Source organism: Chanodichthys erythropterus, chromosome 3 (assembly GCF_024489055.1).
Source record: "Chanodichthys erythropterus isolate Z2021 chromosome 3, ASM2448905v1, whole genome shotgun sequence".
Lineage (NCBI taxonomy): Eukaryota > Metazoa > Chordata > Actinopteri > Cypriniformes > Xenocyprididae > Chanodichthys > Chanodichthys erythropterus.
Genome location: NC_090223.1, coordinates 18,856,852 through 18,884,570, shown reverse-complemented (window position 1 = coordinate 18,884,570; position 27,719 = coordinate 18,856,852). Strand labels below are relative to the sequence as shown.

The following is a 27,719-nucleotide window of genomic DNA, read 5'->3' as shown; positions in this document are numbered from 1 at the left end:
CAGACAGACCACTTTGTCACAGTTGTTCTCGATTTCAGTGCTTTAAAAAGAATGCTGTGGAAATAAACTTGTCATTTGATTGACCCATTTGGCCAGGGCTTGTTTCCTTTGAGGAGGTATTGTCTCCACAAAAAAAATTGGATGAGAAAAATAATGCAAAATACAAAAATAAGAACAAAATAAAATGTATAAATTGTATAATTGTATACATTTCTAAAGTGACACTGTCCACCAGTGATTTACAGAGGGAAGCCGTTTCTCATGCCTCCTCTAAACCCATTGAGTTTTAAAAGATCCCCTAAAACTTGCCATAGGTTTGGAGGGGGGTAATTAAAGAGGAACAATGCTTTTTTACAATAACTTTCATTAACATTTATGTTGCTGTTTGTTACGTGCTGGTGTTGTAGAGATGAGGCGTTCACAGACTTCCACAGTAAATGGGTATTTATTAACATAAAGGAGCTAGAAACAACATCCAACACATCAAATAACATTTAGAACAGACAAGGAGTGAAGGGAGTGAGTCCATATATAAAGGGAGTGCAAACGAGGAAGTCCAGGTGGTGACAATAAGAGATGATGAGGGAAGTGAGTGCAGGTGTGGAGAACAGGAGGACTGTGGGAAATGGAGTCCGGGGAACACGGGAACTGTGACAGTACCTCCCCCTCCCGGTAGGCGCGACCTCGCGCCGTAGATGGAACACCGGGGAGGGGGGGTGGTCGCCCTTTAGACCTCATGCCGGTGCAGGGAGAGGCATGGGTAGGAGTGGAGGTCTCCAGGGCGGATCCATGAGCCATGGCGGGTCAGGAGCAGTGGGCAGCCACGGCGGGTCAGGTGCAGTGGGCAACCATGGCGGGTCAGGTGCAGTGGGCAGCCATGGCGGGTCAGGTGCAGTGGGCAGCCATGGCGGGTCAGGAGCAGTGGGCAGCCACGGCGGGTCAGGTGCAGTGGGCAACCATGGCGGGTCAGGTGCAGTGGGCAGCCATGGCGGGTCAGGTGCAGTGGGCAGCCATGGCGGGTCAGGAGCAGTGGGCAGCCATGGCGGGTCAGGTGCAGTGGGCAGCCATGGCGGGTCAGGTGCAGTGGGCAACCATGGTGGGTTTGGAGCCTTGGGCGGCCATGGTAAAGACCCACCCACATGTGTGTCCCTCACATGTCCCCCACCCATGGGTACTTGGCCCCCCCCCAAAAAATACTTGGGGAGGTTTTGGATAGTCATAGGGAGTCCCAAAAACATCGTGGACATGTGGGTGGAGGAGCATGGCGATGGCTCGGCGGCTGAGACTGGAGCGGAGGGCTCAGCGGCGGCGGCTGGCCAGGAGTGGGCAGGACCGTTGAAGCGGTATGTGCAGGGTTCTGGGGTGAGGTGAGCTGGTGATGCCCGATAAGCTGCTGATGGGGCTGGACAAGGACTCTGGTTCTTTTGAATTTTATCCACTTCAAAATTAGAACCATTTAAAAAGGGAATTAAATTTAGAGAATCGACTAAGGAGAAATTACAGGCTGGTTCGTTATAACGAATAACTTCCTTGTCCAGTCCCATCAGAAAAACAGCATTAAGGCAAGCATCAGACCAGCTCACCAAATAAGAAACCTCCAAAAACTCCTCCACATACCTCTCCAACGGCCCGCCACCCTGTCGCAAACGGCAAAGTCTTTCCTCTGCATTGAGAGGCTTCGGGGGTACGGGAACAAGGATTATACCCATCCTTAGAATTGTGGAAGTCCAGCGGTTAAGGTCTGTTCTTCTGTTACGTGCTGGTGTTGTAGAGATGAAGCGTTCACGGACTTCCACAGTAAATGGGTATTTATTAACATAAAGGAGCTAGAAACAACATCCAACACATCAAATAACATTTAGAACAGACAAGGAGTGAAGGGAGTGAGTCCATATATAAAGGGAGTGCAAACGAGGAAGTCCAGGTGGTGACGATAAGTGATGATGGGGAGATGACGAGGGAAGTGAGTGCAGGTGTGGAGAACAGGAAGACTGTGGGAAATGGAGTCCGGGGAACACGGGAACTGTTACACTGTTTGAGCATGACAAAAAATAAAAAAATAAAAACATCTGCAAAGTTACAAAGCACAAAGTCTCTCCAATGGGAGTTATTCTCTATATCAGTGCTCATTGTTTCTGAAAACCCTGAAACGCCTTCATTGTATTCTTCAGTTTTCTTCTGGAAATGAACATGTCACTTATTCCTCATTAGGTGCCAAGCACCACTCTGGAAGTCTATGTCAGCCCATAGAACCGCTTGTGGGAAAGTTATGAAATTTGGCACACTGATAGAGGACAGTTTGAACTGTCACCATAGCACATTTGGAGTCTCTAACTCAATCCCTCTTGCACTACCAACTGTCCAAACTTACACTTATATTTATGCTAATAACTTTTGAACGGTAATGGCTAGAAACAAAATGAAAAATTTTCCGCCATTTTGAATTTTCGAGCTCCTCCTAGGACATTGCTCTGAAAATTTAAACAGACCATGCTGACAAAAAGTAGTGGAATTCAAGTTGATTTGTCAAACTGTTTTTGAAAAACATGCAAACTAATTTTACATCAATGCTTTATCGTATTCAGACCAAACTTGGTCCATGAACACATTAATGTATCATTACGAAACACGGTATGGGTCACCGGCACAATGCCATGAAGGAGTCTGAGAAGTTTCAGATCAGCACCATCTAGTGTTGAAAAAAATATTTACTTTCTTATAACTTTGGATATGATTGACATATTTTCACGGAAGTGACCTTCTTGAATTCCTGACACCTTGCAGGGTCCAGCAATACTAAACATGGTAGGTTTTGCCTTATGGTTAGTGCAACATTGTGATTTAGCGTTTAAACAACATTCATGAATATCTTAGAAACTATCAGTCCAATTGAGACATAACCACCATAGGAAATCAGAAACATAGGTCATTGAATATATGCTAACATCCAAATGTCAACATTTTGATAGTAAGTGGCAACAAAATGCAATCAATGTCAGGTGTGGGTAATTTTTTTTTGTGTTCATACATATAAATGTCTATAACTCGCAAACAAAGTTAGATATTTTCACCAAAATTGACACACTTATGTATGGGGGTACTCTGAGGACACACAAACAACAACATGAAATTGGCTATCATAGTCCATTATGAGATTGTTAGTCTGCTGCTAGCAGCTTACGTTGTGCTTCGACCCTTAATTGCTGCTTGCAGCTATATTTTAAATAATTCCCACCCAAGACATACTCAAAAAAGGGGCGGGCCTGGTTGAGTTAGTTAGTAGTGTGTTGAAATTCACTGTTGTGGTAAGGGGCGTGACATTTCCCAAACATACTCAAAGCACTTGACCATTCACAACACACCTGTCTAGCCAACCAATCAGAACACATTGTTCTTTTCAGAAGGAAGGGCTTAACAGACATTTAAACAATGTTACTGACAGACTGGGAAGAGAGGAGCTTCAACAATGTCAAATATGGGAAAAATAATGTGTTTTTTTGAACATTCAAGCATGAAAACCTATTCTAGTAGAGCCTAAAAACAAAATGAAGACTATAAAAGGGCATATTATGGCCTCTTAAAGAATGAATGCGGAAAAGTCCTCCATCGGTCTTTGATTATCCTGTTACAGCGTTCACATGATAAATCCCACCTGTGCATTCTGCGACCACAAATCAGTCTGAATAAATAAATAATTGTATTAATATGAAAACTAATTGAAAAGTAGGTAAACAGCTCACTCACTTGATATCACCACGTCACATTCAAATTTGAAATGACATGAAAACATGTTCTTTGAGGGTTTTTTAGTGAGCAGTTAGCTTGGTGACATAAAAGGGTATATCTCAGTGTCCCTTTGGAAAAAAGTGTCTAAAAAATTTATTAATGTAGGTCAATGTAATTGCGTCAATTCAGTCGCCATTGCCAAGTGTGGCCAAAGTACATATTGGACCTCTAATGCATCACAACTTGTATCATTGCTCAATTTACTTTCATCTTAAACATGCAACCAGAGATTGAATCAGAGAGTGTGTTTGAGTGAGCGTTCAGTTAAAGTGTCTAATTCCTGCTCTGCCGGCATCAGGTCTCTAAAGCACCATATGTTTCACCATTCAACCCAATTCAGGTGATGGAATGAGGGAAATTGGCCTTGATTTGTTCAGAAATGGTGCTTCTGTGTCCCTAGAGGCTGCATCAGGGTGTTTTGTGAGGATGTAATTAACTCACGCTGGTGTTTGGATGTGTCTTTAGAGCAAACGGAGTAGCACTTAGGTCCAAATTACCGTTAGCATCGTCTTGCATATATTAACTCCAGACAATTGAATGACTTTTGATGCAAAGACAGGGAAGGTTGTAAGTGTGGCAATGTATTACCTGCATGTCTCTCAGTGAATTTATCCTCTGTGTGTGTGTGTATATATATATATATATATATATATATATATATATATATATATATATATATATATATATATATATATATATATATATCAGTGCTTCCCACACATAGACTTTACTTGGGCAGGCCGCCCACGTATAATAACGGCCGCCCAAGTATATTCGGAGACACATTGTTGCTTTTATTATTTTTATCCTCTTATACTTTTATATCCGCACAAGATAATGAAACCATCCGCGATCGAATAACTAGTCGTTTCGTACCTGCTCGTTATGTGTGCGTCAGAACTGTTTACTCCTGCTAACATTCAAACGGGCGCTGCATTTTGCAAAGTCACTAGGCGGCGCTGTTGTGCTTTCTACAAGGTCGCGCAACAGCGCTTCAGACTGTTTCAAAGTGATTCTCAATCAATGAAAAGCGCAGATTTATGCCAGGCGATTGCTAATGAACTCAAGTTGATGAATTATTACAAAATCTACTTTATGGCCTTTATATAAAATGTTTTACACGATTGTAAGAATCTGAAGGATCAGCCTGCAATAGTATAGACATTTCAAAATAAGAGTCCCGCGTATTTCGGGCTTGTTTATAATTAAAAGTCACACGCTAAGTTTTTTGGGCATTATTGGTATTTTGGTTACACTATAAATTGTATTTAATTTGATTTCCATTTAATTCATAGTACATTATTGTAGTCTCCCCCACAGAAAGAAAAGACTAAGAACATTATTTGACACATGTATTATTCATTTAATAAATTTTACTAGTAAAATCTGTGTCCCATTCACTTAGAGAGACATTATATGACAGCAAGGAGAACATAGGAAAATGTGAACCATTTAAATGCTGCAATTTTGCATCATTTACAATGCATAATAATGCATAATATTAGTATGTAATTAAATGTAACATGTAATTTAATTAAAATTAATTTCGATAAATAAAAATACTGTTAAAAATCACACATTGTTTGTTTGTCACACATAGTAGACAATTTTTGTGCCGTGGGTAATAGGATTTTTCGCCCGGCTACCACCGCAAGTATATTTCAAACCTGTGGGAAGCACTGTATATATATATATATATATATATATATATATATATATATATATATATATATATAAACCAGCCTCTTAAAATATTATGAAGATTTATATATAGAAGAATTAGGGGAAAATGTTGATTTACCGCAGAAAATAATTTGTATATATGAGCAATATCACACTCGGTCCAACTGTCAACTTGAGATTTGAAACGTTCCTTCGTTACTAGTTCTGAAGTGACGTTATTACTGAAGTGTGATTACCTACAGACGAATCACAGCCGTGCTGATATACACGGTTATCAGCATTGTGCCACAAATTGTTTTCACCTTTTATAGGCTGGTTGGTTGGTAAAACTCTCTGGAAATGCTTTAGATTACAGCCTGAAAAGTACTGTGTAATTGCAGCGTATTTACAGAGTAACTTGTAATAATAGTGTACAAATACATAAAGGCTTTTTTTTTTTTTAATTACATTATAGTTCATACTATAGTGCAGTGGTTCTCAAACCTGTCCTGGGGACTGCACTGCAAATTTTGCATGTCTCCCTCATCTAACACACCCAATTCAACTCTTGCAGTCTCTACTAATTAGCTGATGACTTGAATCAAGTGTGTTAGATGAGTGTGACATGCAAAGCGTGCAGTGGGGGTCCCCAGGACAGGTTTGAGAACTGCTATAGTGCATACACAGTATTTTGTTTTGATAGCAAAAGTGCAGCTGTTTTAGTTTGGGCTTACATGTTTCAAGGCAAGTAAAACTATTGCAATTTAAAAAAAAAAAAAAAATACTGGGGAAATATACTCTTGTTCCATAGTTACAGAGTAAGTATGACATTGAGGGCTGTAAAAGTGGTGCTTGTTACCCTCTAGTTCCATGTAGTTACAGGGTAAGCACAATAAAAACACACAATCTGATATCACTGACTCCGAAACCTTTATTTGTAAAACAACTTAATTCAAAACAGGTCTATAACACTTCTTAATCATTTATTCATTTTTTTAAATATTTTTTTCGTTCCAAATTTTAAAGTCCAGACAGAAAGTAGCATGTTCTGTCCCTATTTTTTTCTCTTGCTTGGCTTCCTCCTCCTCTTGTTCCTCTTCTTCTTTTTCAGTCTTTCCACTGATGAATCTTAAGAAGGAATCCCATGTCCTTTGCTATTCTGTATTAAAAGAAAATACAGTACACCCAGAAATGTTCTCACGGTTTAATCATGTTTTTCACTTCCGACCAGCTGTCACCAGTGTGTGCATGAGAGTCGACGAGTGCGTTTGACGAAGCAACGTGAAGCTTCAAGCTTTCATGACATTCTCTGCCATCTCTGTTCTTCTGTCTTGTTTGTTTCTCATTATTATTATCTGTAATTCTGTGTATTTTGTTTTGAGCATTAATTTAAAAAAACGGATGGCATCCGACATCTGCGTGACTTTTCGTGTGAGTTTCTCGGCGCTTAAGTCACACTTCAAGTTACATCAAGCATGAACTCTCAACCCTCTCATGCACACACAGGTGACAGTTGGTCAGAAGCATAAGTCTACAGTTTAAAATTTTAAAATATTTGGTATTTTTCTTATAAACACTTATCGTTTCATTTCAGAAGACATTGATTTATCCACTGGGGAATGCTTCAACTTTTAGGAACACATGAGCTTACATTATAAAGCATTCCCAGAGATTATTTATTTTTCTAAAAAACTTAGCTTGTGTTCATCTGAAGAAGGAAAGTCATACACATCTTGGATTGCATGAGGGTAAAAGATGAGTAAACAGTGAGGTCATTTCTGGGTGTACTGTATTTTCTTTTAATACATACAGAATTTAAATAAAGAAGGGGAACATGTGGAGGAGGAAGCCAAGCAAGAGAAATGAATAAGAAGCACTGTAAATCTGTTTCAAAATAAGGTGTTTTTCAAATAAAGGTTTCCAAAGTGATATCAGATTGTGTATACATGTGTTTTTGTTGTACTTACACTGTAACTATGAAACAAGAGGGTAACAAGCGCCACTTTAATTTACAGCCCACAGATGTCACACTTACCCTGTAACTACATGAAACAAGAGTGTATTTCCCCAGTATTTAAAAAAAAATGCAAAAGCCTTGAAACAACTTAATCAGTGTACTTTTGCAATAAAAACAAAGTACTGTGTAAATGCACTGATATGTAGCCTACCCCATAATTAAATAAAAAAGCCTTTATGTATTTGTACACTATTATTACAAAAAGGTGTGCAGTTTTTGTTCTTGTTAAATTGCTCCCAAACGTAAGATTGTTGTCTATCATAATAGTATAAGTACCCCTTAGTTCTAAAATACTTACATTATAAATAATTCGTTATTTTCCTGGTTGTTACCCCATTATTTCTAAGTCTTCACATATTGTTCTCCTATACTTACATGTACTTACTTCATAGGTACACTATAATTACTGGAAGTTACTCTGTAAATCTAAAAATCTAAAGCATTACCAACTCTTGCATGTGATGGGGTGTATATTTTTCATTTCAAATTTGCGAATTTAAAATTGGAATATATCACATGAAACATTTTTGAATAAAGCAGCGTTTCCTTTTCTATGTATTCAAGAGAATAAAACTTCCTGGGAAACTGGTACAAAATATCTGTTATAAAAATGGACATTGCTGCAATTGAGGAAGAAACTGTGGCTCTTTATTGTACAGTACATCATGTGAGACAGAAAATTAAACCAAATCATTCTGATGACAAACTTTGGCTGAGGCATTTCAGAACGACCAACATTTGAGATGCTGTGCGACGAAATTGGTCCACTGGTTATCCAATCACATTCACTGTTGAGGGCAAAGCCACGTGAGTTTTTTGTTGCACATCGAGGGATTCATTCAGTAAATGTGTTTCAATCATAGTTTATGCACATCTCATCTAATAAAAAAAGTATCTGCCAAGTTTTTTATGTGCATTTGTAGAATTTATGCACATCTTGGCATTTTTATGTGATATTATAAAGTGGATGGAAACATAGCTTATTTTAAACTGTTCTAAATCTCTTGAACATAAACGCTCTTAGAAGAAAAGGTTCTATATAGAACCTGAAAAGATTCTACTGGACGCATCATATATATACATTTTTAATTGTAGTTACATTTCATGAATTAAGCATCTCACAAACTTACTTTATCACTACAACAAATTAAAATAACCTGTTAGGCATAAAAGTATTATGCAGTCATAAGAGATTTCTCCTTATATAGTAAATTTTTTTCTAAGATTGTACAAGAATAACCTAAAAAGGAAGTGACATGCAAAAACTACAGTAAAGGAGCCCACTGAAGTACATGAATGTAGGCAGGCCGTACAGGCCTGAAAGTGTCACAATCCTGCAGTGTTTGAGCTGAAAAAGGTGGAACGGTAGAGTTGAGCTCTGAGCCTTACAGCCAACTGGGCCACTGAAACCAGGTCGCCCCCACGTGAGAAGAACTTCTGTTAAAAAAGGCCTTCTCCTGGAAGGGAAAGACTAATTATACATCCTTCCAAAGTCACACTTCTCTCTCTCTCTCTCTCTGCCTCTTTCTCTTTCTTTCTATCTGTCTCTCGCACGCTCAGAGATGTGGACCGTGAGGCAGAGCGAATACGCTGACATTGACACAGTTAAGACGCCATTTCAGGCTGCTCATGTGAGGAAAGATGGCCACCGGGTCTGCTGGATCTAGCCGCGCCGGTTTGAGATAGCAGATCCATAAGAACCGAAAGTCTGACCTGGTCCAACCCTTATTTACTGGTTCAGAATAAGCATTTATTCATTTTTCCAACACTTTCTGTGGTTCTAATGAATCTGTAAGTAGTGGCAATGACTTTTGCACTATATTCCAGGTCTTGTGAAGCCATATGATAGTTGTATGTGAGGAACAGACACACATTTAAGTCATTTACCCTCTATAAAAAAAAAATAAAAAAAACAGTAAAATTTACGTTAAAAAGGCAGCTGTGGATGCCAGAACTATAGTAGTGACACATAATCGTTTATTTGGGAGGAAATAGACAAAATTTTAGTACAGTTATGCAAATCATTAGAATTTTTGTATGTTTTATTATGCAAATCATTGGTGTTTTAGTATGTGAAATAAATTCTGTAATGTGATGTGGTTACTACCAAAATATTACTGTCACTACTGGAAAATTAATATATTTAATATATTTTATGAACTGAATTTACTAAAATATTTTTTTTGTAATTATTTATTATAAGCTTAAATTTAGACTAAAAATGTATATCTCATTAACTGAAATAATATTAATTATAAAATTACTAAAATCTGTTTTTTATCAATATTTATTTATTTATTTATTTACAAACTTGTATATTTTTACTGTAAGTTTATTTCATTAACTGCAATAATGTTACCTTTGTAATATACATTGTAACTAAATATTTATTTATTTATTTTAGTGCCGTCAAATGATTAATTGATTAATATATGTGTGTGTGCTGTGTATAATTATTATTTATATTTAAATACACACACATACATGTATATATTTAAGAAATATTTGCATATATATACTGTATGCATATTTATATAATTATATGTAAACATAAATGTTTTATACGTAATTATAAAATAGTTTTTCTTAAATATATACATGCATGTGTGTGTATTTATATATGCATAATATTTATAATTACATATACATATTTATATATACATAATTTTACACAGCACACACACATACAGTATATTATGTAAACTCAAACGTTTATTTTGGATGTAATTAATCGTGATTTATTTTTTGTATTTATGTATTTAGTATTTGATCATTTATTTATTTACGTTCATTTAATGACATAAAACCATAATGTACAGGACTTGAAATTAATGTTCTTACTTGATAGCACTGGAGCACGCACCACAACTACTATATATATATATATTTTTATTTTTTTTGGTTTGTTTTTCAGTTAAGGTGTTTCAGTGTAAATTATAAAATGACTTGTTCTTCCAAAAATAGACCTATTAGTTTTTCTCTTATATGTATATAGAGTATACACAAATCCGCCGCAAACTCTATGGGTGCCGCCATCTTGCCTGCCGCCATTACTGCGTGCCTGCGAAGTGTGACGGTGTGACACTTGCCGGTGCCCTTTAATGACATTTCAATGAAAAGCGCATCCTGCTCATTAAAGAAAATGTCTGATGAAAGGGAACATGGGCAGATGATGTCAGGCAGTGGCCAAAACTTACCGATAAAGGTAATTTATTGACAACATAATGTAATAATGTAATGTAATTAAGAAGTGTATTAATTGATGACAACAATAAAACCGAACGCTGTCATTACTAGCTGTGTTGCTAATATGTTCAAAAGCTTCACAGGTTTCAAATAATTATTAGGCCATCCTTAAAAATATTCTTCTTTGCCATAACCCGACCGACCCTGTCAATTTAGGACCGACCCAATTAATTATTTTTCCCCCTTTTAGTCCGACTGACTTGCCGATTGTAATTGCGTTAAGACCCACAGATTTTTTTTTTTACTCTTCAAACAGCTAATACAAATGCAATAAAATGTGAGACACATGCAATTTACGCTTTTCACACGCTCTCACGCCACACATCCATTTTCTCACGCACAAAAAAAATCGCGAAGAGGACAGAGAGACCGACAGACTAGACAGAGCAGGTTACTTAAAATCCCAGCTCTCAGATTCTGTCAATTTTATTACGAAATTCAAACAATAAATACCGTTTTGGTGCTTGTAATGTGACATGCTAGAAATACAGATTAAAAAATATTACAACATCGGACAACGTATAATGTTCTTGTAAACATGTTTTTCAAAATGGATTTATGTATTCACACTTCTGAGGTAAATCTCTCAGAAATGACTGAACGCTGTCAGCTACAGCCACTCACACAGAACCTGTTTTGGCTGATATGTGTACTGTATTACATCTTTATTATATTTTTACTTATATCATTAAATAAAGTTGTTATTATAATAAAAAATGCATTATATTTAAATTGTTATTTTTAAATATTACTGCAAGCTGATAGGGCTCTCTGTATGTTTACAGCATTAAGTTAGGTGAGTTGTTTTTTTCTTGAGAAAAATTAATGCCTACCTTGTGTAGCCTACCTAATATTTATCCAAATGAGTCAATATTAAATCAAATCACAATAATAATTAAATAATAATAATTGAATAAAAACAATAAAAAAGTGTAGCTTACCAGAAATTGTAGCCTACCATGTAAACATTGTAACATGTCACTAAACCTAATAAAATTCAGCTTAGTTATTAAAATGTTTTGACAATCACAATACACTTATTGTGATGCAATAATAAAAATATTTACATTTTTTACGACCTACCGACCATTTTTTTTTTTGGCTGTTACGGCAAACCAAAATATTTTTAAGGATGGCCTTAGCCACGACCAGTTGTAACAATAAAATACATTTTCTCTCAGGTATTCAAGATTATTTTATTAATCATCTGGCATGCGATGAGCATCTCGGTTATGTGTTTCATCCACTTTTGACGCACATCTTGGTCCTCCGCTCGACCAGGAACTCTGTGCAATCCGTATGGCCGTAAACATGGGCAGTCAATGTGCAACAAAGGTTCGTGGATTACACAAACGGTTTTATTCCAGGCCTGTAGTTTTGTGCTGTTGTTAAAACAACCAACCACACAACACGCTCTTCTCGGCATCACTGGACAGCATACGAACTAAAAAAACTATATAGCTAACATCTACTACAGCCTACGGGACCAGCACGCTACTTCTGCTACAAGGCACGCAGTAATGGCGGCGCTGCTTTACTTCCGTGTTTCGCCGGATTTGTCTATAGAGTAAGTGAACTTACTTTAGCATTTTGACAGTCTTTTACCATTAAAATGACTGTCATTTACTCATTCACACCTGTGCTCATTGCACACTGCAACCAGTTAAAGCCAGAATCTTTGTCAAACCTGATGCGTCTTCACACACCAAGATTGAATATGTTCAAATATGAATAAGGAACCTGCTCACCAACTTTGATCTTCACTCAGGCAACACTCTTCCACACTTACAAAGTTCATGTGCAGTGAAAAAGTTAAGGCCCATATAACAGCACATGCTAAACTGCATTAGTGAGGAAATACCATTAACTTCAGCAACCAGAATCTCAGATTGCAACTGCGCCGAAAATCCATGAGGCGGTTGGGTCTCGAGTCAGAAACTGTGTCCTTAGGGCCAAAGAGCAAAAACATTAATAGAATTTGAATCCCATTAGGCCGGTGTGAGTGGGGTGTGTTGCTCTAACGCCATATTGCGAAGGAACATTGATTAATGGCTTTGTTTGCTGCTGTAGAGCGCACAGGCCTGAGGTCTGGAAAACCTGCGAGATTAAACCTCGACTGCTCATTATAACACAAAGCGCAATTAAAGTTGTGTGTGTGTGAAGTGAGTTCCAAGAGGCAAGAACCTTCCCGAATGGGAAAATAACAGAAACAATAGCCTAAACGGGGCAAATTGGCTAAACCCCTTGGGGGCCGGTGTGTATCTTTAAACTGCATGAAATGCTAAACAAGCTTTTATTTCAAAGCTGAGGCACATTTGGACAGGTTTTCTTTCTGGAGAGCAGTGAAATGATCATCGACTTGTTTGTTTTTCACAGAGCGCTGGCGGACATATTGAGACAGCAGGGGCCCGTTCCGATATCACAGTACGAGCATGAAAACATTGCAGCTATAGATGCCTCGCCCAAAGAGAACACGCCTGTACGGACCTCCAAGAACCACTACACACCTGTGCACAACAAAAACAACCATGGTAGGTGCTGGCGGTTCTGTCTGCTTTTAACTGACTAAAAAATATGGGGGGTGGGGGGATGGGGGGTCGTCACCATTAGTATGACATTTGAATTCCATGAATGTGGTACTGAAAGGATTAGTTCTTTTTTTTCCATGGAATTCTTTTTTGGAACATTCCAAAAGTTTGAATAAGTTGCCAAGGCAATGTGGTAAACTTTAAAGCTTAATCTTAAAGGGTTAAGCCGAGTTCAGACTGTACGATTTTAGCCCCGATTTTGGCTCGTCGACAGGTTTTGAGAAATCGCTGACAAATGGCCGAAATCGCAGGCAAATCGGTGCTCGTTCACGCGAGTGACAATCACGCAGTGTGAATGAGCAAAGACGCGATCTGAGAGAATCGCCGACGAGTCGCCGACACCCGTGAGATATTTGGCATGCTAAATATCTGGACCTGTCGGCGATTCAAAATCCTGCTGTGTGAAAAGTGTTCTGACTGAAAACTACATCGGCGATGACCGACAGCCAATGAGAGAGCAAGATCCAGAGCAGCGGGGAGTTCGGGGAGGAGTTATAGACCACAACATCAGCAAGCATGGCTTCGTTTCAGATAAACCTTACAATTTTATCAAACAGAAACAAAACACAAACATTTGCTTGACCATCTGCAACAGCAGCACATTGAAAAGTTTTTTATTTACCTCCAACTCTCCTTGCAGAACACACAATCCACAGTCTCCCCAACCATTTCCTCCTCCATATTCTTCTTTTCTTTTTCAGCAAATCAGCGCACAGGCAATTCGTATTGCAAGCTTCTTGCGGGCTACCGTTTTTAATAATAATAATAATAATAATAATAATAACTCCGGTCTTGCACGCGTGATATCGCGTTGTTTCCTTGTCACATCTCGCGTGTGTTTGGTTGTGAAACGTAGTTTGTGTGCCAGACAGAGTTGTCGGCGATTCTTCCTATTGTAAAGTCATGCAGTGTGAAACCTTCTGTCGCCGATCCATCGTGCAGTATGAACACAGCAGCAACTGAATGCTGGCCAAGATAATCATGCAGTGTGAAAAGATCAGTGACCCGACTACTTTGAAAATCGTGCAGTCTGAACTAGTTCATCCAAAAATACTTAGTTCATCCAAAAATAAAAATTCTGAATTACTCACACTCATGTCGTTCCGTTCATCTTCGGAACTCAAATGAAGATATTCTTGATGAAATCTGAGAGATTTTTTTGTTCCTCCTTTCGAAGTCTATTCACCCAATGCTTCAAAACATTCATAAAGAGATCATAAATTAAATCCTTATGAATATTGAGTGGTTTAGTCCAAGTCTTCTTAAAAGACACAATAGGTTTATATGATAAACAGATTTACATTATAAATATATATAATTATAAATGTAATTATAATTTTTAGACTAGATGTTTCAGAAATAGCATAAGACCTTTTCTTATGAGATGAGATTTTTTATCATATTGCATTTTAAATTGCTATATATGACAAAATCATCACTTTTTTATTTATTTTTTTACAAAATTTTGCAGCCCTATATTGTAAATAAATAATTATAATAAAAAAAAAACTCTAATAAAATAAAACACTTAGTAAAACATATGAAATGTTCTATTTGTTTTTGTATGCATGTCAGTGGATCATTAAATGATTAGTTCACTTCAGAATTAAAATTTCCCAATAATTTACTCACCCCCATGTCATCCCAAATGTTTACATGATCCCAGATAAGGAATAAGGGTCTAATCTAGAAACACAATCGGCCATTTTCTAAAAAAAAAAAAATAAACATTTATATACTGTTAAACCTCAAATGCTTGTCTTGCACTGCTCTGCGATGCGCCACACATTACGTAATCATGTTTGAAAGGTCACGCATGACGTAGGACACAATGTCCAACATTGTTGTTTTACCTTTTTTGGTAAAGGGCGTTTCCAACGTGATTACATAATGCGTGGTGCATCGCAGAGCTAGTGAAAGATGATCATTTATGGTTAAAAAGTGTATACATTTTTATTTTTTTTAAGAAAATTACCTTATTCCTCATCTGGGATCATGTAAAGCTGCATTCAAACTGCAATTTTAACCTTCATCCCATTGGTAACTGTTGAAGTCCACTATATGGAGAAAAATCCTGGAATTTTTTCCTCAAAAACCTTAATTTCTTTTCGACTGAAGAAAAAAAGACATAAACATCTTGGGTGACATGGAGGTGAGTAAATTATCAGGAAAATTTGAATTCTGAAGGCAACTAATACTTTAAACGACATCTGAGAACCATGAACATAAAAGATAGAAATATGAATTTAAAATCTCAGTGGGTACTTCAAGAAAATATTTTATGTCAAAGGGCTTCGGCTGACAACAAATGTTTGGGAAGCCCTGGCACTTTCAACACCAAAGTCATGGGTTTGATTCCCAGGGAATGCATGATCTGATAAAACATATAGCTTCAATGCAATGTAAGTCGCTTTGGATAAAAGTGTCCTCCAACTGCATAAATGCAAATGTAAAGTTTCTATATGTGTGCATCTGTGTGTGGGTGTTGTACATATGCTCAGGAGTTTATTTGTGGCGAGGAAACATCTGCTGTGGCCCAAACTTCTCCCTCCATCTCTCTCCCACAGCATCTCTCTTCTTGAACGTGTTTTCTGATTCATATTTAAAAGCTCAGCATCACACTGTTTGCCGTCACTCCGTACAAGCTAATATCAGAAATCAAATCTGAATGAATTCCCCATTCACACAGAGCGCAGCAGTCAAGCAGCCATCAAAACACGCTCCTCTGATGTGCTAGTACCGCCGTCATGTCTTTACTGACTCGATTTCAGTGTTAGGATTAATGCAGATCTCATTTGTGTTTGAGCTAATCAGTGCTTTGGCTTGTTGTACATCAATATTCAAATCGCTACTGAATAAACTAAATGCAGCTGTGTTTGAATGAGGTCAGCTGTTGGGAATAGCGCTGAATATTACTGTTTGTCTGAGTGAGATGCTAGTTTACAGTTTACTCACTGCGTCATTCAGGATACAAACCTTTAAAGTGTCATTTATAAAGTTTGTCCCATAATTTCATAAAGAACAGGAAAAAAGGCAGCAATAAATGAATGATAATCAAACCCTTTGATGACTTTCCTATCAGATGCTGTGCTGCACCAGACTGAATTTGGGTCATTCCTACTATGTAGCACATTTTCATGTCCCAGTCATGTTTTATGTTGAATAAAATATTACATTTATAATTGATTAATATTAAATAAAAACCAAATAAGTTAAACTTTTGCAAGAAAACATGTTTTGAAACATTTTAATTTTGTGGTTTTAGTCAAGATCTTGTATTGACAATGCAAGAGGTGAGCACTCTGTAAAAACTCCTCCAGCACATCCTAAAGACTTTAACACTCTCAGGTCGGCGGTAACGCCGGCGTGACCACCGCGTTTTTTTTTCTAACCAGTGTGAAAAAGACTCAAAATACTCCATCAATGTTGCACATACAATTAAGAGTTATACACCATTTTAATCTGTGGAATATCTTCTTTTATTTGTGTACACTCAGAGTAAAAACTAAATGTTGTGCTTTTTGTAAAATAAAGAAAACTAACATGATGTGTGATCTCTCGTCTCCCTCTGAATGAACTTCAATCTGATAGTTCTCAGAAAATGAATTGTAATTTATGAATACTAATGACAAAACAAATGACACTTATGTCTAAAGAAACGTTGAAATGTCAGGTTTTAAATTGTGTAAGTCAAATCGAAAACAAACATTCTCTGTTTATGTAATCTGTATGAAAAGAGAGCCATGTCAGAAGTCCTTGATTCAGCTCATTATCCGCTAAAGTGGCCACGCCCACGGAGCCAGCGCTATTCAGACGCATGCTTTCATCATCTCAATCGTGTATTTATTGTCTTGCAAAGTGTTTATCTGGATGTTAAAGTCATGGTTAGCGAGCTCTAGAAGACATGCAGTTAGTTCCTGGTTCTTCTTCTTCTTTATATGGATTTGTGGACTAAAGGTGTACAGAGCACCCTCCGGCTGCAAGTATGAATTGAAAACAGTATCCAGCGTTCATAGTGAAGATAATAAATATTGAATAAATATTACTCCTCTGTATAGAAAATTGACAAACATATGAGAATCCATCAATATTTCTCCAAATGTGCATGCTTTTAAGCTAAAAGCCTATATGACATAATTGTAACATAATTGTTCGGACACTTTGCATCACAGAAATACATTATATTTTAAAGAATATAATAGAATACCATTATTTTAAATTGTAATAATATTTCACAGTATTGCAGTTTTTTCTGTATGTTTGATTTACACCATGATGAGCTGAGACATGATTTTTTCACAGCCTACCTGACTGAAAGAGCTCATTATTTATGCAGGTCATTAGAAGTCTTTATGCGATTCTTTTGTCTTCTAAGGTGAGAATCACCCATTATTCACGATGATTCACGCCTCCACGCATACTGTGTTTCTTGACCAAAGATGTTTTAGAAAATTTAAAACTCTCTTGTTTTATATGAACAAGCACGCAGCATAATTTTACCTCATTTTGAAGCAAAAACTCTAGTCTACAACCTCCAATACCCAGAAGTCTTGTGAACACAAATTTAATATATATTTTTTGGCTTTATTTCAGTGACTTAAGTTTTTTGTTTTTTTCAATAACCACGCATAAACGTTATACCTTTAAAAACACAAACATGTACATACATGTTACTCACATATTATTGCAGCCTAGTTTGTGCTGAATACAGTATAATGACACTTTTTCCATTAATATGTTTATGAACAACTGAAAAAAGCACAAATGTCAGAACATGTCAAACCTTCTCCAGGGCCCCAAAAAACCTCAGACCCCTGAGGGTTAAGGTCTGGACTCAGAGGTGCCAATTCATGTGTGAAAATGATTCTTCCAACCATTCTTTTACAATTTGAGCCTGATAAATTGTGACAGTGTCATCCTGGAATATAGCCATTGAACGTCTTCCTGATATTAGGGCTGTCAATGTTAACACATGAGATTAAAAACCTTAATGCCATTACATCAAAAATGGTAGAGAGAATAGAGACTTGCATTGTATTTTCAGTGTATTATTTATTCCAGTGTGTGTTTCACTTTAAAACACAAGCTCTGTCATATTCTATGATCGTTTCCGCATTGCGTTGTGTGAAATGCTGACTGAACGTCAAACATCCCACTGCTCTATGGCCAGATGATGTGCAAACTACTTTTCTCGACTGAATAAAGCAAACCAGCATTTTGATAGAATAGATGATAATTGCAATCAAGGTAAAGATGATTGTGGTGATGTTAGTGTTGTCAAAAGTACTGACTTCGGTATCAAGTCGGTAGTGAAATTTTAAAAATGTGACTATACTAGCATTTCCCTCTGGCATTTTCACTACTGTTGAACAGATTCTTAAACACCTCTGATTGGCCATTGTGTTCACATGCTCAACATATATGTCTCTGATTGGCCGTTGTGTTCACACACTCAACAGATAGGTCTGTGATTAGCTAGCACGTCCTGATTTTGTTGAGTTAGATGCGTTTCTGTGTCAACATATTTTGTTGATCTTGGAACAACATTCTAGTCTGAAAATTTAGTCTTAACCCTATTCCCACCCCTAAACCTAACCCTACCCATAAGCTATCCCAAAAATCACAGGGAATTGATAGATGAATAACACTGATGTAAAAGCACCAATTCATGATTTTAAGCCTACACTTGACATAATCTGTAAACTTGTCCCTCAAATCTGGTTGATTTGAATGTTGTTCCAGGATCAACAAAAATATTGACCCAGGAACATGTTGAACTCAGCAATATCAGGTTATGCGATTAACTACATGTCTATTTACAACATGTTTTTGAAGCGTTGATCATTGTAGCCAATCACAGACCTATCTGTTGAGTGCGTGAACACAATGGCCAATCAGAGAGATACACCGGCATAACATTATGAGCACTGACAGGTGAATTGAGTAACACTGATTATCTCTGCATCACGGCACCTGTTAGTGAGTGGGATATATTAGGCAGCAAGTGAACATTTTGTCCTCAAAGTTGATATGTTAGAAGCAGGAAAAAATGGGCAAGCGTAACAAATTGCGATGTCCATGCCTCAACAGCTCAGGGCTGTTTTGGCAGCAAAAGGGGGCCAAAACAGTATTAGGAAGGTGGTCATAATGTTATGCCTTATCAGTGTATATGTTGAGCATGTGAACACAACAGCCAATCAGAGGTGAGTAAGAATCCTTTCAACAGCACTCAAAATGCTAGATGGAAATGCTGGTATTGTCAAATTTTTTTAAATTTCAATACTGACTTTGTTCTGAAGTTGGTACTTTTGACAGCACTAAGCAACGTTATATAGCGTTTGTTATATTGATGTGCAAACATGTGGTCCTGTTCAGTATTTCAACTTGACTTGTAAACAAGATCTTTGCAGTTTCATTGTATACATACTATACACTGTGAATTGGACAAAGTTTTTTTTTTTTTCTTTTTTTTTTTTCATGGGTATATATATATATATATATATATATATATATATATATATATATATATATATATATATGAATCTTTGGGTAGACAGATTCACGATTCATAGGTGTTCGATTCAATTCAAGAACGATTTTTGGAAAATTCAAAACAATTCGATTCTAAACAATTCACATTAAAATTCGATGTGATTCGATTAAATCAATTTGATTCTGCATTTTTATATGCATTCATAGGGTTATTGAAATGCTTTTCCCAATGTGTCTTAGTCAGGGTGCAAATTACACAGTGGTCTTCAGGAGGTCAGAGAGTAAGGGCAAAAAAAAAAAAACACTTTTGTCCATGTTAATGTTGGTTCATTTTAGTTATAATGATGCTACATAACTTTATTTTAATAGCCTAAAAATTGGAATTTGTAGAAATTTACATAAGCCAAAATTGTAAAAGGCTTTAAAAGTATTGTTAGTTTATGTTAACTATAGTGCAGGACAGTGTTAATGGCTACACAACCTTATTAAAGTGTTCCGGGTACATTAAACATACTAATGCTTACATGGAGAGACCATGTTTCAAGATCAATGCATTGAGAAAACGAGTGAATCGTTACACCCCATATATATATATATATATATATATATATATATATATATATTTATATATATATATATATATATATATATATATACACTGTACACCCACACAAGCATGCATACATACAACATTGAAGCAACATACAAGCTTGTTGGAGTGACTACATCAGAGGAATGCTGCTGCGTTCGATCTTCCCTCATCTCCTGAGAGCTAGTGACAAAGTGCTCTTTGCGATCTATAAGATGTCCGTTGTGATTGATTAAATGCCTTTAAATAGGGCACAGAGTTTATAAAAAGCCTTCAAACTGAAAGAAATTTGAATGTTTGTTCATCTGATTAATTGGCTGAAAGAAATTCAATCTCTTTGACTCCCTTATTGATTCCCCCATACAGAGATTTTCTTTCATTTCTCTGGTCGTCCTTCTCTGAGTTTGCTTGACCTCTGTGACCTCCATTCCTCCCATCACTCCGCTCCGTCCATTAGCGTTTGCATCAGTGCCATTATAATGCATAATGTATATACCTGTAATTGATGCATTCATTTTAACTAGACACTTTAATGGATTCATGAATGAATTACACTGAAATCATTCATTCTAATATTAAAACCATATTTACGCATTTTCAAACAAACCAAAAGCAATTGCAATTGTATTGCATGCTGTGCAACTAGGGGAAAATGGTTTTAGCAATGGCAAGTTTTCAGATTTTCTGAACCATAGCTGAGTTTAAATATCTTTTTAATGGTGGAAAGACATGCTATATTAGATTTCCTCTCTCCTTTTTGAGCTTCGCATTACACGGTCTGAGACTTTTTCATTCAGTGATTTATAGCACATAATTATGCCTATTGTGAGCGCATTACGTGCTTATTTAAAATATTGTTTTGGGACTGACTTGATTCCAGGAATCACTGAATGAAATTTCTTTTATGTTGCAGTTACTCAAATAATGTTAAATTAGCTGACAGGATTATTATAATCACTCCAATTTGGACTTGTTCATGGCTCTTATCATGGAAAATACTAAATTCTGATATTTTTGGTGCTAGCATTATAAATGGGCACCAGATTAGAAAATTGAATGGCAAAATTTTAGTATGTGGCCTCTGTAACCTTGCTTCAGGCTATTGTAACCAGGATATGAAGATTTGATGCACACCAGAAGATGAAGCAGATCTCAACATTAACAGGCATGTTGCCTCAGTTTTACTCAGTTTGATGAGAAAATATGGTTCACTGGGGTCTTGTTTTAATAAAAGACAATCATTAAATATTAACTTTTATCATGCAGCAATGTACCAAAATCACAATGACGGACAGATCATCCTCTGTGAGGAAAATATAAAGAGCGAGATAGAGTAATGAAGATAACAAGTGGTCCCATCTGCTATTCTCATTATGGTTTTCTTAATGCAATCTGATCTCTGGCTGTTCCCGGGTCATCTCGATACCCGTGTCTTTGATTTCATGTATAAAGGGACACTGGGAATTAATTGTGCTCTGGTTACTTGAGGCATTGGCCTGTGATTCCTTATATCTGATTGAAAAATCTAGCATTCTTGAACCAAAGTCAGAGGTCTGTGCCCGGTTGCATAAAGCACCTTAAGTGTAATTTTCCCTTAAGTTCGCCCTTATGTTTCCCTTAAACTTAAGGGTGTTGCAGAAAATAACCGTTAAATGTTACTTAAGGGTTTCTTTTGGTGAAATGTCATAAACCCTAAGAATTTCCCTTAAGTATATATTTTTTCACTTAAGTAATCCCTTAAAAAAACGATAACTGTTGCATAAAGCCCCTTAACTGTCAAGTATTACATAAGGTTCGAAAAACTTCATCTTAAAGGTGTCATTGAATGTTTTTTTCACAAGATGTAATATAAGTCTAAGGTGTCCCCTGAATGTGTCTATGAAGTTTCAGCTCAAAATACCCCATAGATTTTTTGTTATTATTTGTTTTTAACTGCCTATTTTGGGGAATAATTAGAAATGCGCCGATTCAGGGCGTGCGGCCCCTTTAAATTGTGCACTCTCCGCCCCCGGAGCTCACGCTTGCCTTAAACAGTGCATAAACAAAGTTTACACAGCTAATATAACCCTCAAAATGGATCTTTACAAAGTGTTCGTCATGCATACTGCATGCATGCGTCGGATTATGTGAGTATTGTATTTATTTGGATGTTTACATTCGATTCTGAATGAGTTTGATAGTGCTCCATGGCTAACGGCTAATGCTACACTGATGGAGAGATTTATAAAGAATGAAGTTGTGTTTATGAATTATACAGACTGCAAGTGTTTAAAAATGAAAATAACGACGGCTCTTGTCTCTCTGTGAATACAGTAATAAATGATGGTAACTTTAACCACATTTAACAGTACATTAGCAACATGCTAACAAAACATTTAGAAAGACAATTTACAAATATCACTAAAAATTTCATGTCATCATGGATCATGTCAGTTATTATTGCTCCATCTGCCATTTTTCGCTGTTTTCTTTGCTTGCTTACCTAGTCTGATGATTCAGCTGTGCACATCCAGACGTTACTGGCTTGTCTAATGCTTTGAACATGGGCTGGCATATGCAAATATTGGGGGCGTACACCCCAACTGCTACGTAACAGTCAGTGTTATGTTGAGATTCGCCTGATCTTCTGAGGTCTTTTAAACAAATGAGATTTATATAAGAAGGAGGAAACAATGGAGTTTGAGACTCACTGTATGTCATTTCCATGTACTGAACTCTTGTTATTTGACTATGCCAACCAACCTGATTGGTTCTTGGGCTGGCGCGCACTTTCAAGCTTCCGAAACTGCCTTATTCATATGAATGTCTTTCAATGAATGGACATAAATAAATGATGAGAGAATATTAAAAATATCTTTATTTGTTATTCAAATATATGGGTTTGGGTTATATGGGTTAAATATATGGGTCTTATGGGTTTGGAACGACATGAGGGTGAGTGAATAATTGTAGAAATCTCAATTTTGAGTGAACTATCAATTTGAGTTTCTCATCTGGTCTTTCTCTTTCATATTTGGTTTTATTTATTGTTTTCCTTATCCATCATTTTTTCTGTGGAAACGTTGTGATCTGTATTAACACATAACGTGTCCATGGCAACAGTAGAATTTCATAACGGCAAAACGTGAGTTACTGTCGTGAAACACTTAACGGTTTCCCTTAACTGAGAGAACATTTTAAGGAATTATATGCAACACCCTTAAGTCATTCCCTTAGTTAAGGGGAAATCATGCCTTAAGTGTCATACTTAAGGGAAAAACTTAAGGTGCTTTATGCAACCGGGCACTGAGATTTACCACACTTTACAATAAGGTTTAATTTGGTAACATTAGTTAATTACATTAGCTATCTAATGTTACCAAACATTTGTCTACTCTGCTCTGATTGGTCAGATGGCCCAGTCTGTTGTGATTTGACTTTTTTGAAGGTTCTTAATGTTGTGTTGTAGATCTCCTACAATCAGTGTTGGGGGTAAAGCATTACAAGTAATGCAAGTTATGTAATCAGATTACTTTTCCCAAGTAACTAGTAAAGTAACACATTACTTTTAATTTTACAACAAAATATCTGAGTTACTTTTTGAAACAACTAACACAAATTACTTTGTTTTCCCATTTAAGAAAGGCTTATTTTTTGAGCTGCGCCCTCTACTGTACAAGTTTGAATTTGCATTTCCTTCAGCCTGACGCATATTCATTTCACTTTTGGTGTGAAAGTGCCTTTACACTTGCCAAAAATATAACTTTGTTGTAATAAAAACAAAAAACAGCCCAACCCTGTTGAGAAAAAGTAATGCAAAAGTAATGTAATGCATTACTTTCCATAATACAGTAAATAAGTAATGCAATTAGTTTAGTTTTAGGGAGTAACGCAATAGTGTAATGTATTACTTTTAAAAGTAACTTTCCCCAACACTGCCTACAATAGATTTACATGGATCAAAGTTCACGAAAAATCATAATGGAGCACTTTAAAATCTGTTAACATTAGTTAATGCACTCTGAACTAACATGACCAAACAATGAACAAATGTATTTTTATAAGCTAACATTAACAAAGGTTAATAAATGCTATCATAATAGATTGCTCATTGTTAGTTCATATTAGTCATTGTATTAACTAATGTTAACAAATGAAACCTTTTAGTAAAATGTTACTGAGATATAAATATGATTGCTAGGGATATTTTTTGGAGTTAAACAGATGTGCTTTATTAAAATACTGAAGCAATGGTGCTGATATTTCATGAAGCATATGGTGTCTATCTTTTTACAAAGCTTTGCATGTTTTTTTGTGCGCCAGAAATAACACAAAATGGGAATATAGGGCTCAAAATGAGAGACTGCCTGAAAATAGGGCGTTTTTGACACCCCTTGAGACTGAATCTTTCTCTCTGTCTGTATATTTTTCTCTCTCGTTTGCCGTTAGTATTGACCGTAATCCCTGTTCCACCTCAGAATGCTATAAACGTCAGAGAGAAATATCTCAACACAATTACACAGCACACAATTGATTTATGGAGCAATAACGTGTGCATCACTCTTTAGGTTTTCCTTTGAATTGAGAAAAAAGCATGATGACTAACTTTCCAGTTATGAAAAATACTTTTCACTAGCGATAAGAAGTTTGATTCATTATAGTGAATTGGTTTGTTTGAGTCAGTTATTTGTCTGTTCAAGTCATCACTATAGCTCACCTCAACAGGAAAATGAAAACCCTGTAAAGCCTGACATATGGAATAATAGACAAAAAATAGACTTTTAGACATTGCATATATTTAGTGGCCACAGAAATGTGCATATCAAATATGGCACAGTAGGTCTTATAGTTTTGAACACTTCAGCTGTAAAAAAAGATTGACTTATGTTGCCTTTCGCTACCTGTACAGCTGACCAATGACACAGATAAAGCTCTCAACCCTCCCATCTCGTGACCTCGGGTCAGCGGTCCTGGTCAGGGGCTTCAATTACTGTGCAATTAGATAGCAAAAGATTCCCCTGACAGAGAAAAACAGTGAAGTTTCCCAGCACACCCAGTGTCCTCTAACCACGCAGGGTTGAACTGAGAGTGTGTGTGCGTGTGTATTTGTGTAGAGAGTGTGACCTTTATAACCCCACTACACACACACACGCCATTAATACTTAATGCAGCACCTTGTCTTGACCTCTCTCTCAGGACACCTTTCACCGCTCACTGGCTGAGATGACTTCTCACTAACCGCCACAAATCAAGGCCGTCATGTGATGAATGTGCACACGGGACTGAAGTTTGCTTGATTATCCATACATCATATCGAAGAGCGTTTATTAGTTCATCTCTCAATCGTCATTGTATTGCATTGCATTATATGTTTTAAAACTACAGAGCTTTGATCATAAAACTAAATATTACTAAGACATTATTGGCTGATATAGAGTGACTATTTTTATATGCATTTTATATCTGCTGTACAGTTATAAAGATCTCATTGATTTACTTTACAAGCATATGAATTTCATTTTGGCTGTATAAATATCAACACCAACATCAATATCTGCACCAAATTACATATTTTTGCTCAGTTTGGGCTTTTGAATGAAATTGAGGTGTTTTTTTTTTTTGTTTTTTTTTGAGAATATGTTTTTCATGCACTGGTCTATTTTGCTTCCATAAAATGTCTTCTTTCAGATTAGTGGAAAGGGGAAAAAAAATCCAAAATACACCTTTAATTGTTTATTTTATTGCACTTTATTTCTTTGCATCTATAGATTTCAATTACAGTACATATCTTTAATGTTTTTTTTTCTCCACTTCAGCTTACACTCTCCAAATTTCACTGATTTATTCATATATATTTTGAATGTTTTTACTGAGGGGTTTGTTCATTTATCATTCAACTATGTTTATTCTTAAAAACATGGTTGAATTTTTTTATTATTATTTATTTCTGGTTGTTGACAGTATTTTGATTTATGGAGTGATAAAAAGAGATATTAATCTCCCCTCTGTAAAAACCTTTAATTCTAATATGTCAACAAAATCAAACAAGAATTTTGAACCTGCTTTATCTAATGTTCAGATTACTGTTCTGGAAATGTCTGCAAATGAGTGCATGTTTAGTTAGACAATGCCTCATTTGTATGTTTAAACATAACCTTTCAGAAAACATGTTATACAAATCAATAGTCTTATGTGATTAATCAGCGTGAGAATTAATGGGGATATCTATTAGTTAATCTTTTTTTTTAATTAGTTAATTTTTACCCTTCTCACCTGTGGTGTCTTGCCTCAAGCCTAAAGAAAGGTATTCTTCAGGCGAACAAATGTCAGCATTATGTCTGTCGCAGTCAGGCTAAATGATTAATTAGGTCTTCTTCTTCTTCTGCTCTGGAAGTCTATGACAGCCCAAAGAATCGCTTGCAGGAATGTTTGACACACTGGCTGCGTCCGAAAACCTAGGTAGCTGTCTTGCTGCCTCGCTGCCTCGCTGCCTTATAAGAGAATGACTTTTACGGCAGCGTTTGTGTGTGAAGGCACCTCACGAAACTGATTTCGGACAGACTTCTTAGGCAGCGTAACAGTTTAATGATCTACAGCAAACTAGCGTGAGCTTTGGTGAGAACTAAACAAATGTTTAATTACTACAGTAGTAATTTCTCGATATAAAAGATATCAAAATTGAAATATGTTGGTCAAAATTTTACATTTATACACAAACTGAGCAAACGCAAGCTTCGGACGCCATCTTTATTTTTCTAGCTCAGAATGGAAAGCACTGGATTGTGGGATATCAAAGGCAGCTAAGAATACATCTATGCTGCCTTCAAAAATCGATCAGATGAAGGTATCTCAGGAAACAGGAAGTGAAGCTAACATAGCCACTGATAAAGGACAGTATGAACTGTCGCCATAGCAAATTTGGAGTCTCTAACTCAATTCCTCTATCGCCACAACTGTCCAAACTTGCACTTATATTTATGCTAAGAACTTTCGAACCGTAAGGATTAGAAACAAAATTATTTTGCCTTCTGATTCCTTCCTAAATGATATCCAATTTTCCCATATCGGCCATTTTGGGTTGTCGGTCATTTTTATATTTTGTAGTAAAATGCTGTATTTTTTACGAACGCATTAACATACCATGACAAAACTCGGTATAGGTCACCAGCACGATGCCCTGAAGGAGTCTGAGAAGTTTCGAACCAGAGCCACCTAGTGGTGAAAAAAGTCATTTACATGCTTATAACTTTGGATGTGGTTGACTTTTATTCGTGGGAGTTCCTGAATCCTTGTCGAGGCCAACGATACCAAAAATGCTAGGTTTCGCCTTATGGTTCAACGTTGTGGTTTAGCAAAATAT

At 36.5% G+C, this 27,719-nt stretch overlaps 1 protein-coding gene across 1 annotated transcript in view; it reads left to right on the top strand.

The window, feature by feature from the left end:
* LOC137009184 (protein shisa-6) overlaps positions 1–27,719 on the top strand; it is a 118,928-nt gene that overhangs the window by 7,372 nt on the left and 83,837 nt on the right. Inside the window, exon 2 of the mRNA XM_067371181.1 lies at positions 13,088–13,242. Coding sequence (XP_067227282.1) covers positions 13,088–13,242 — 155 coding nt within the window. The remainder of the gene's footprint in view (positions 1–13,087; positions 13,243–27,719) is intronic.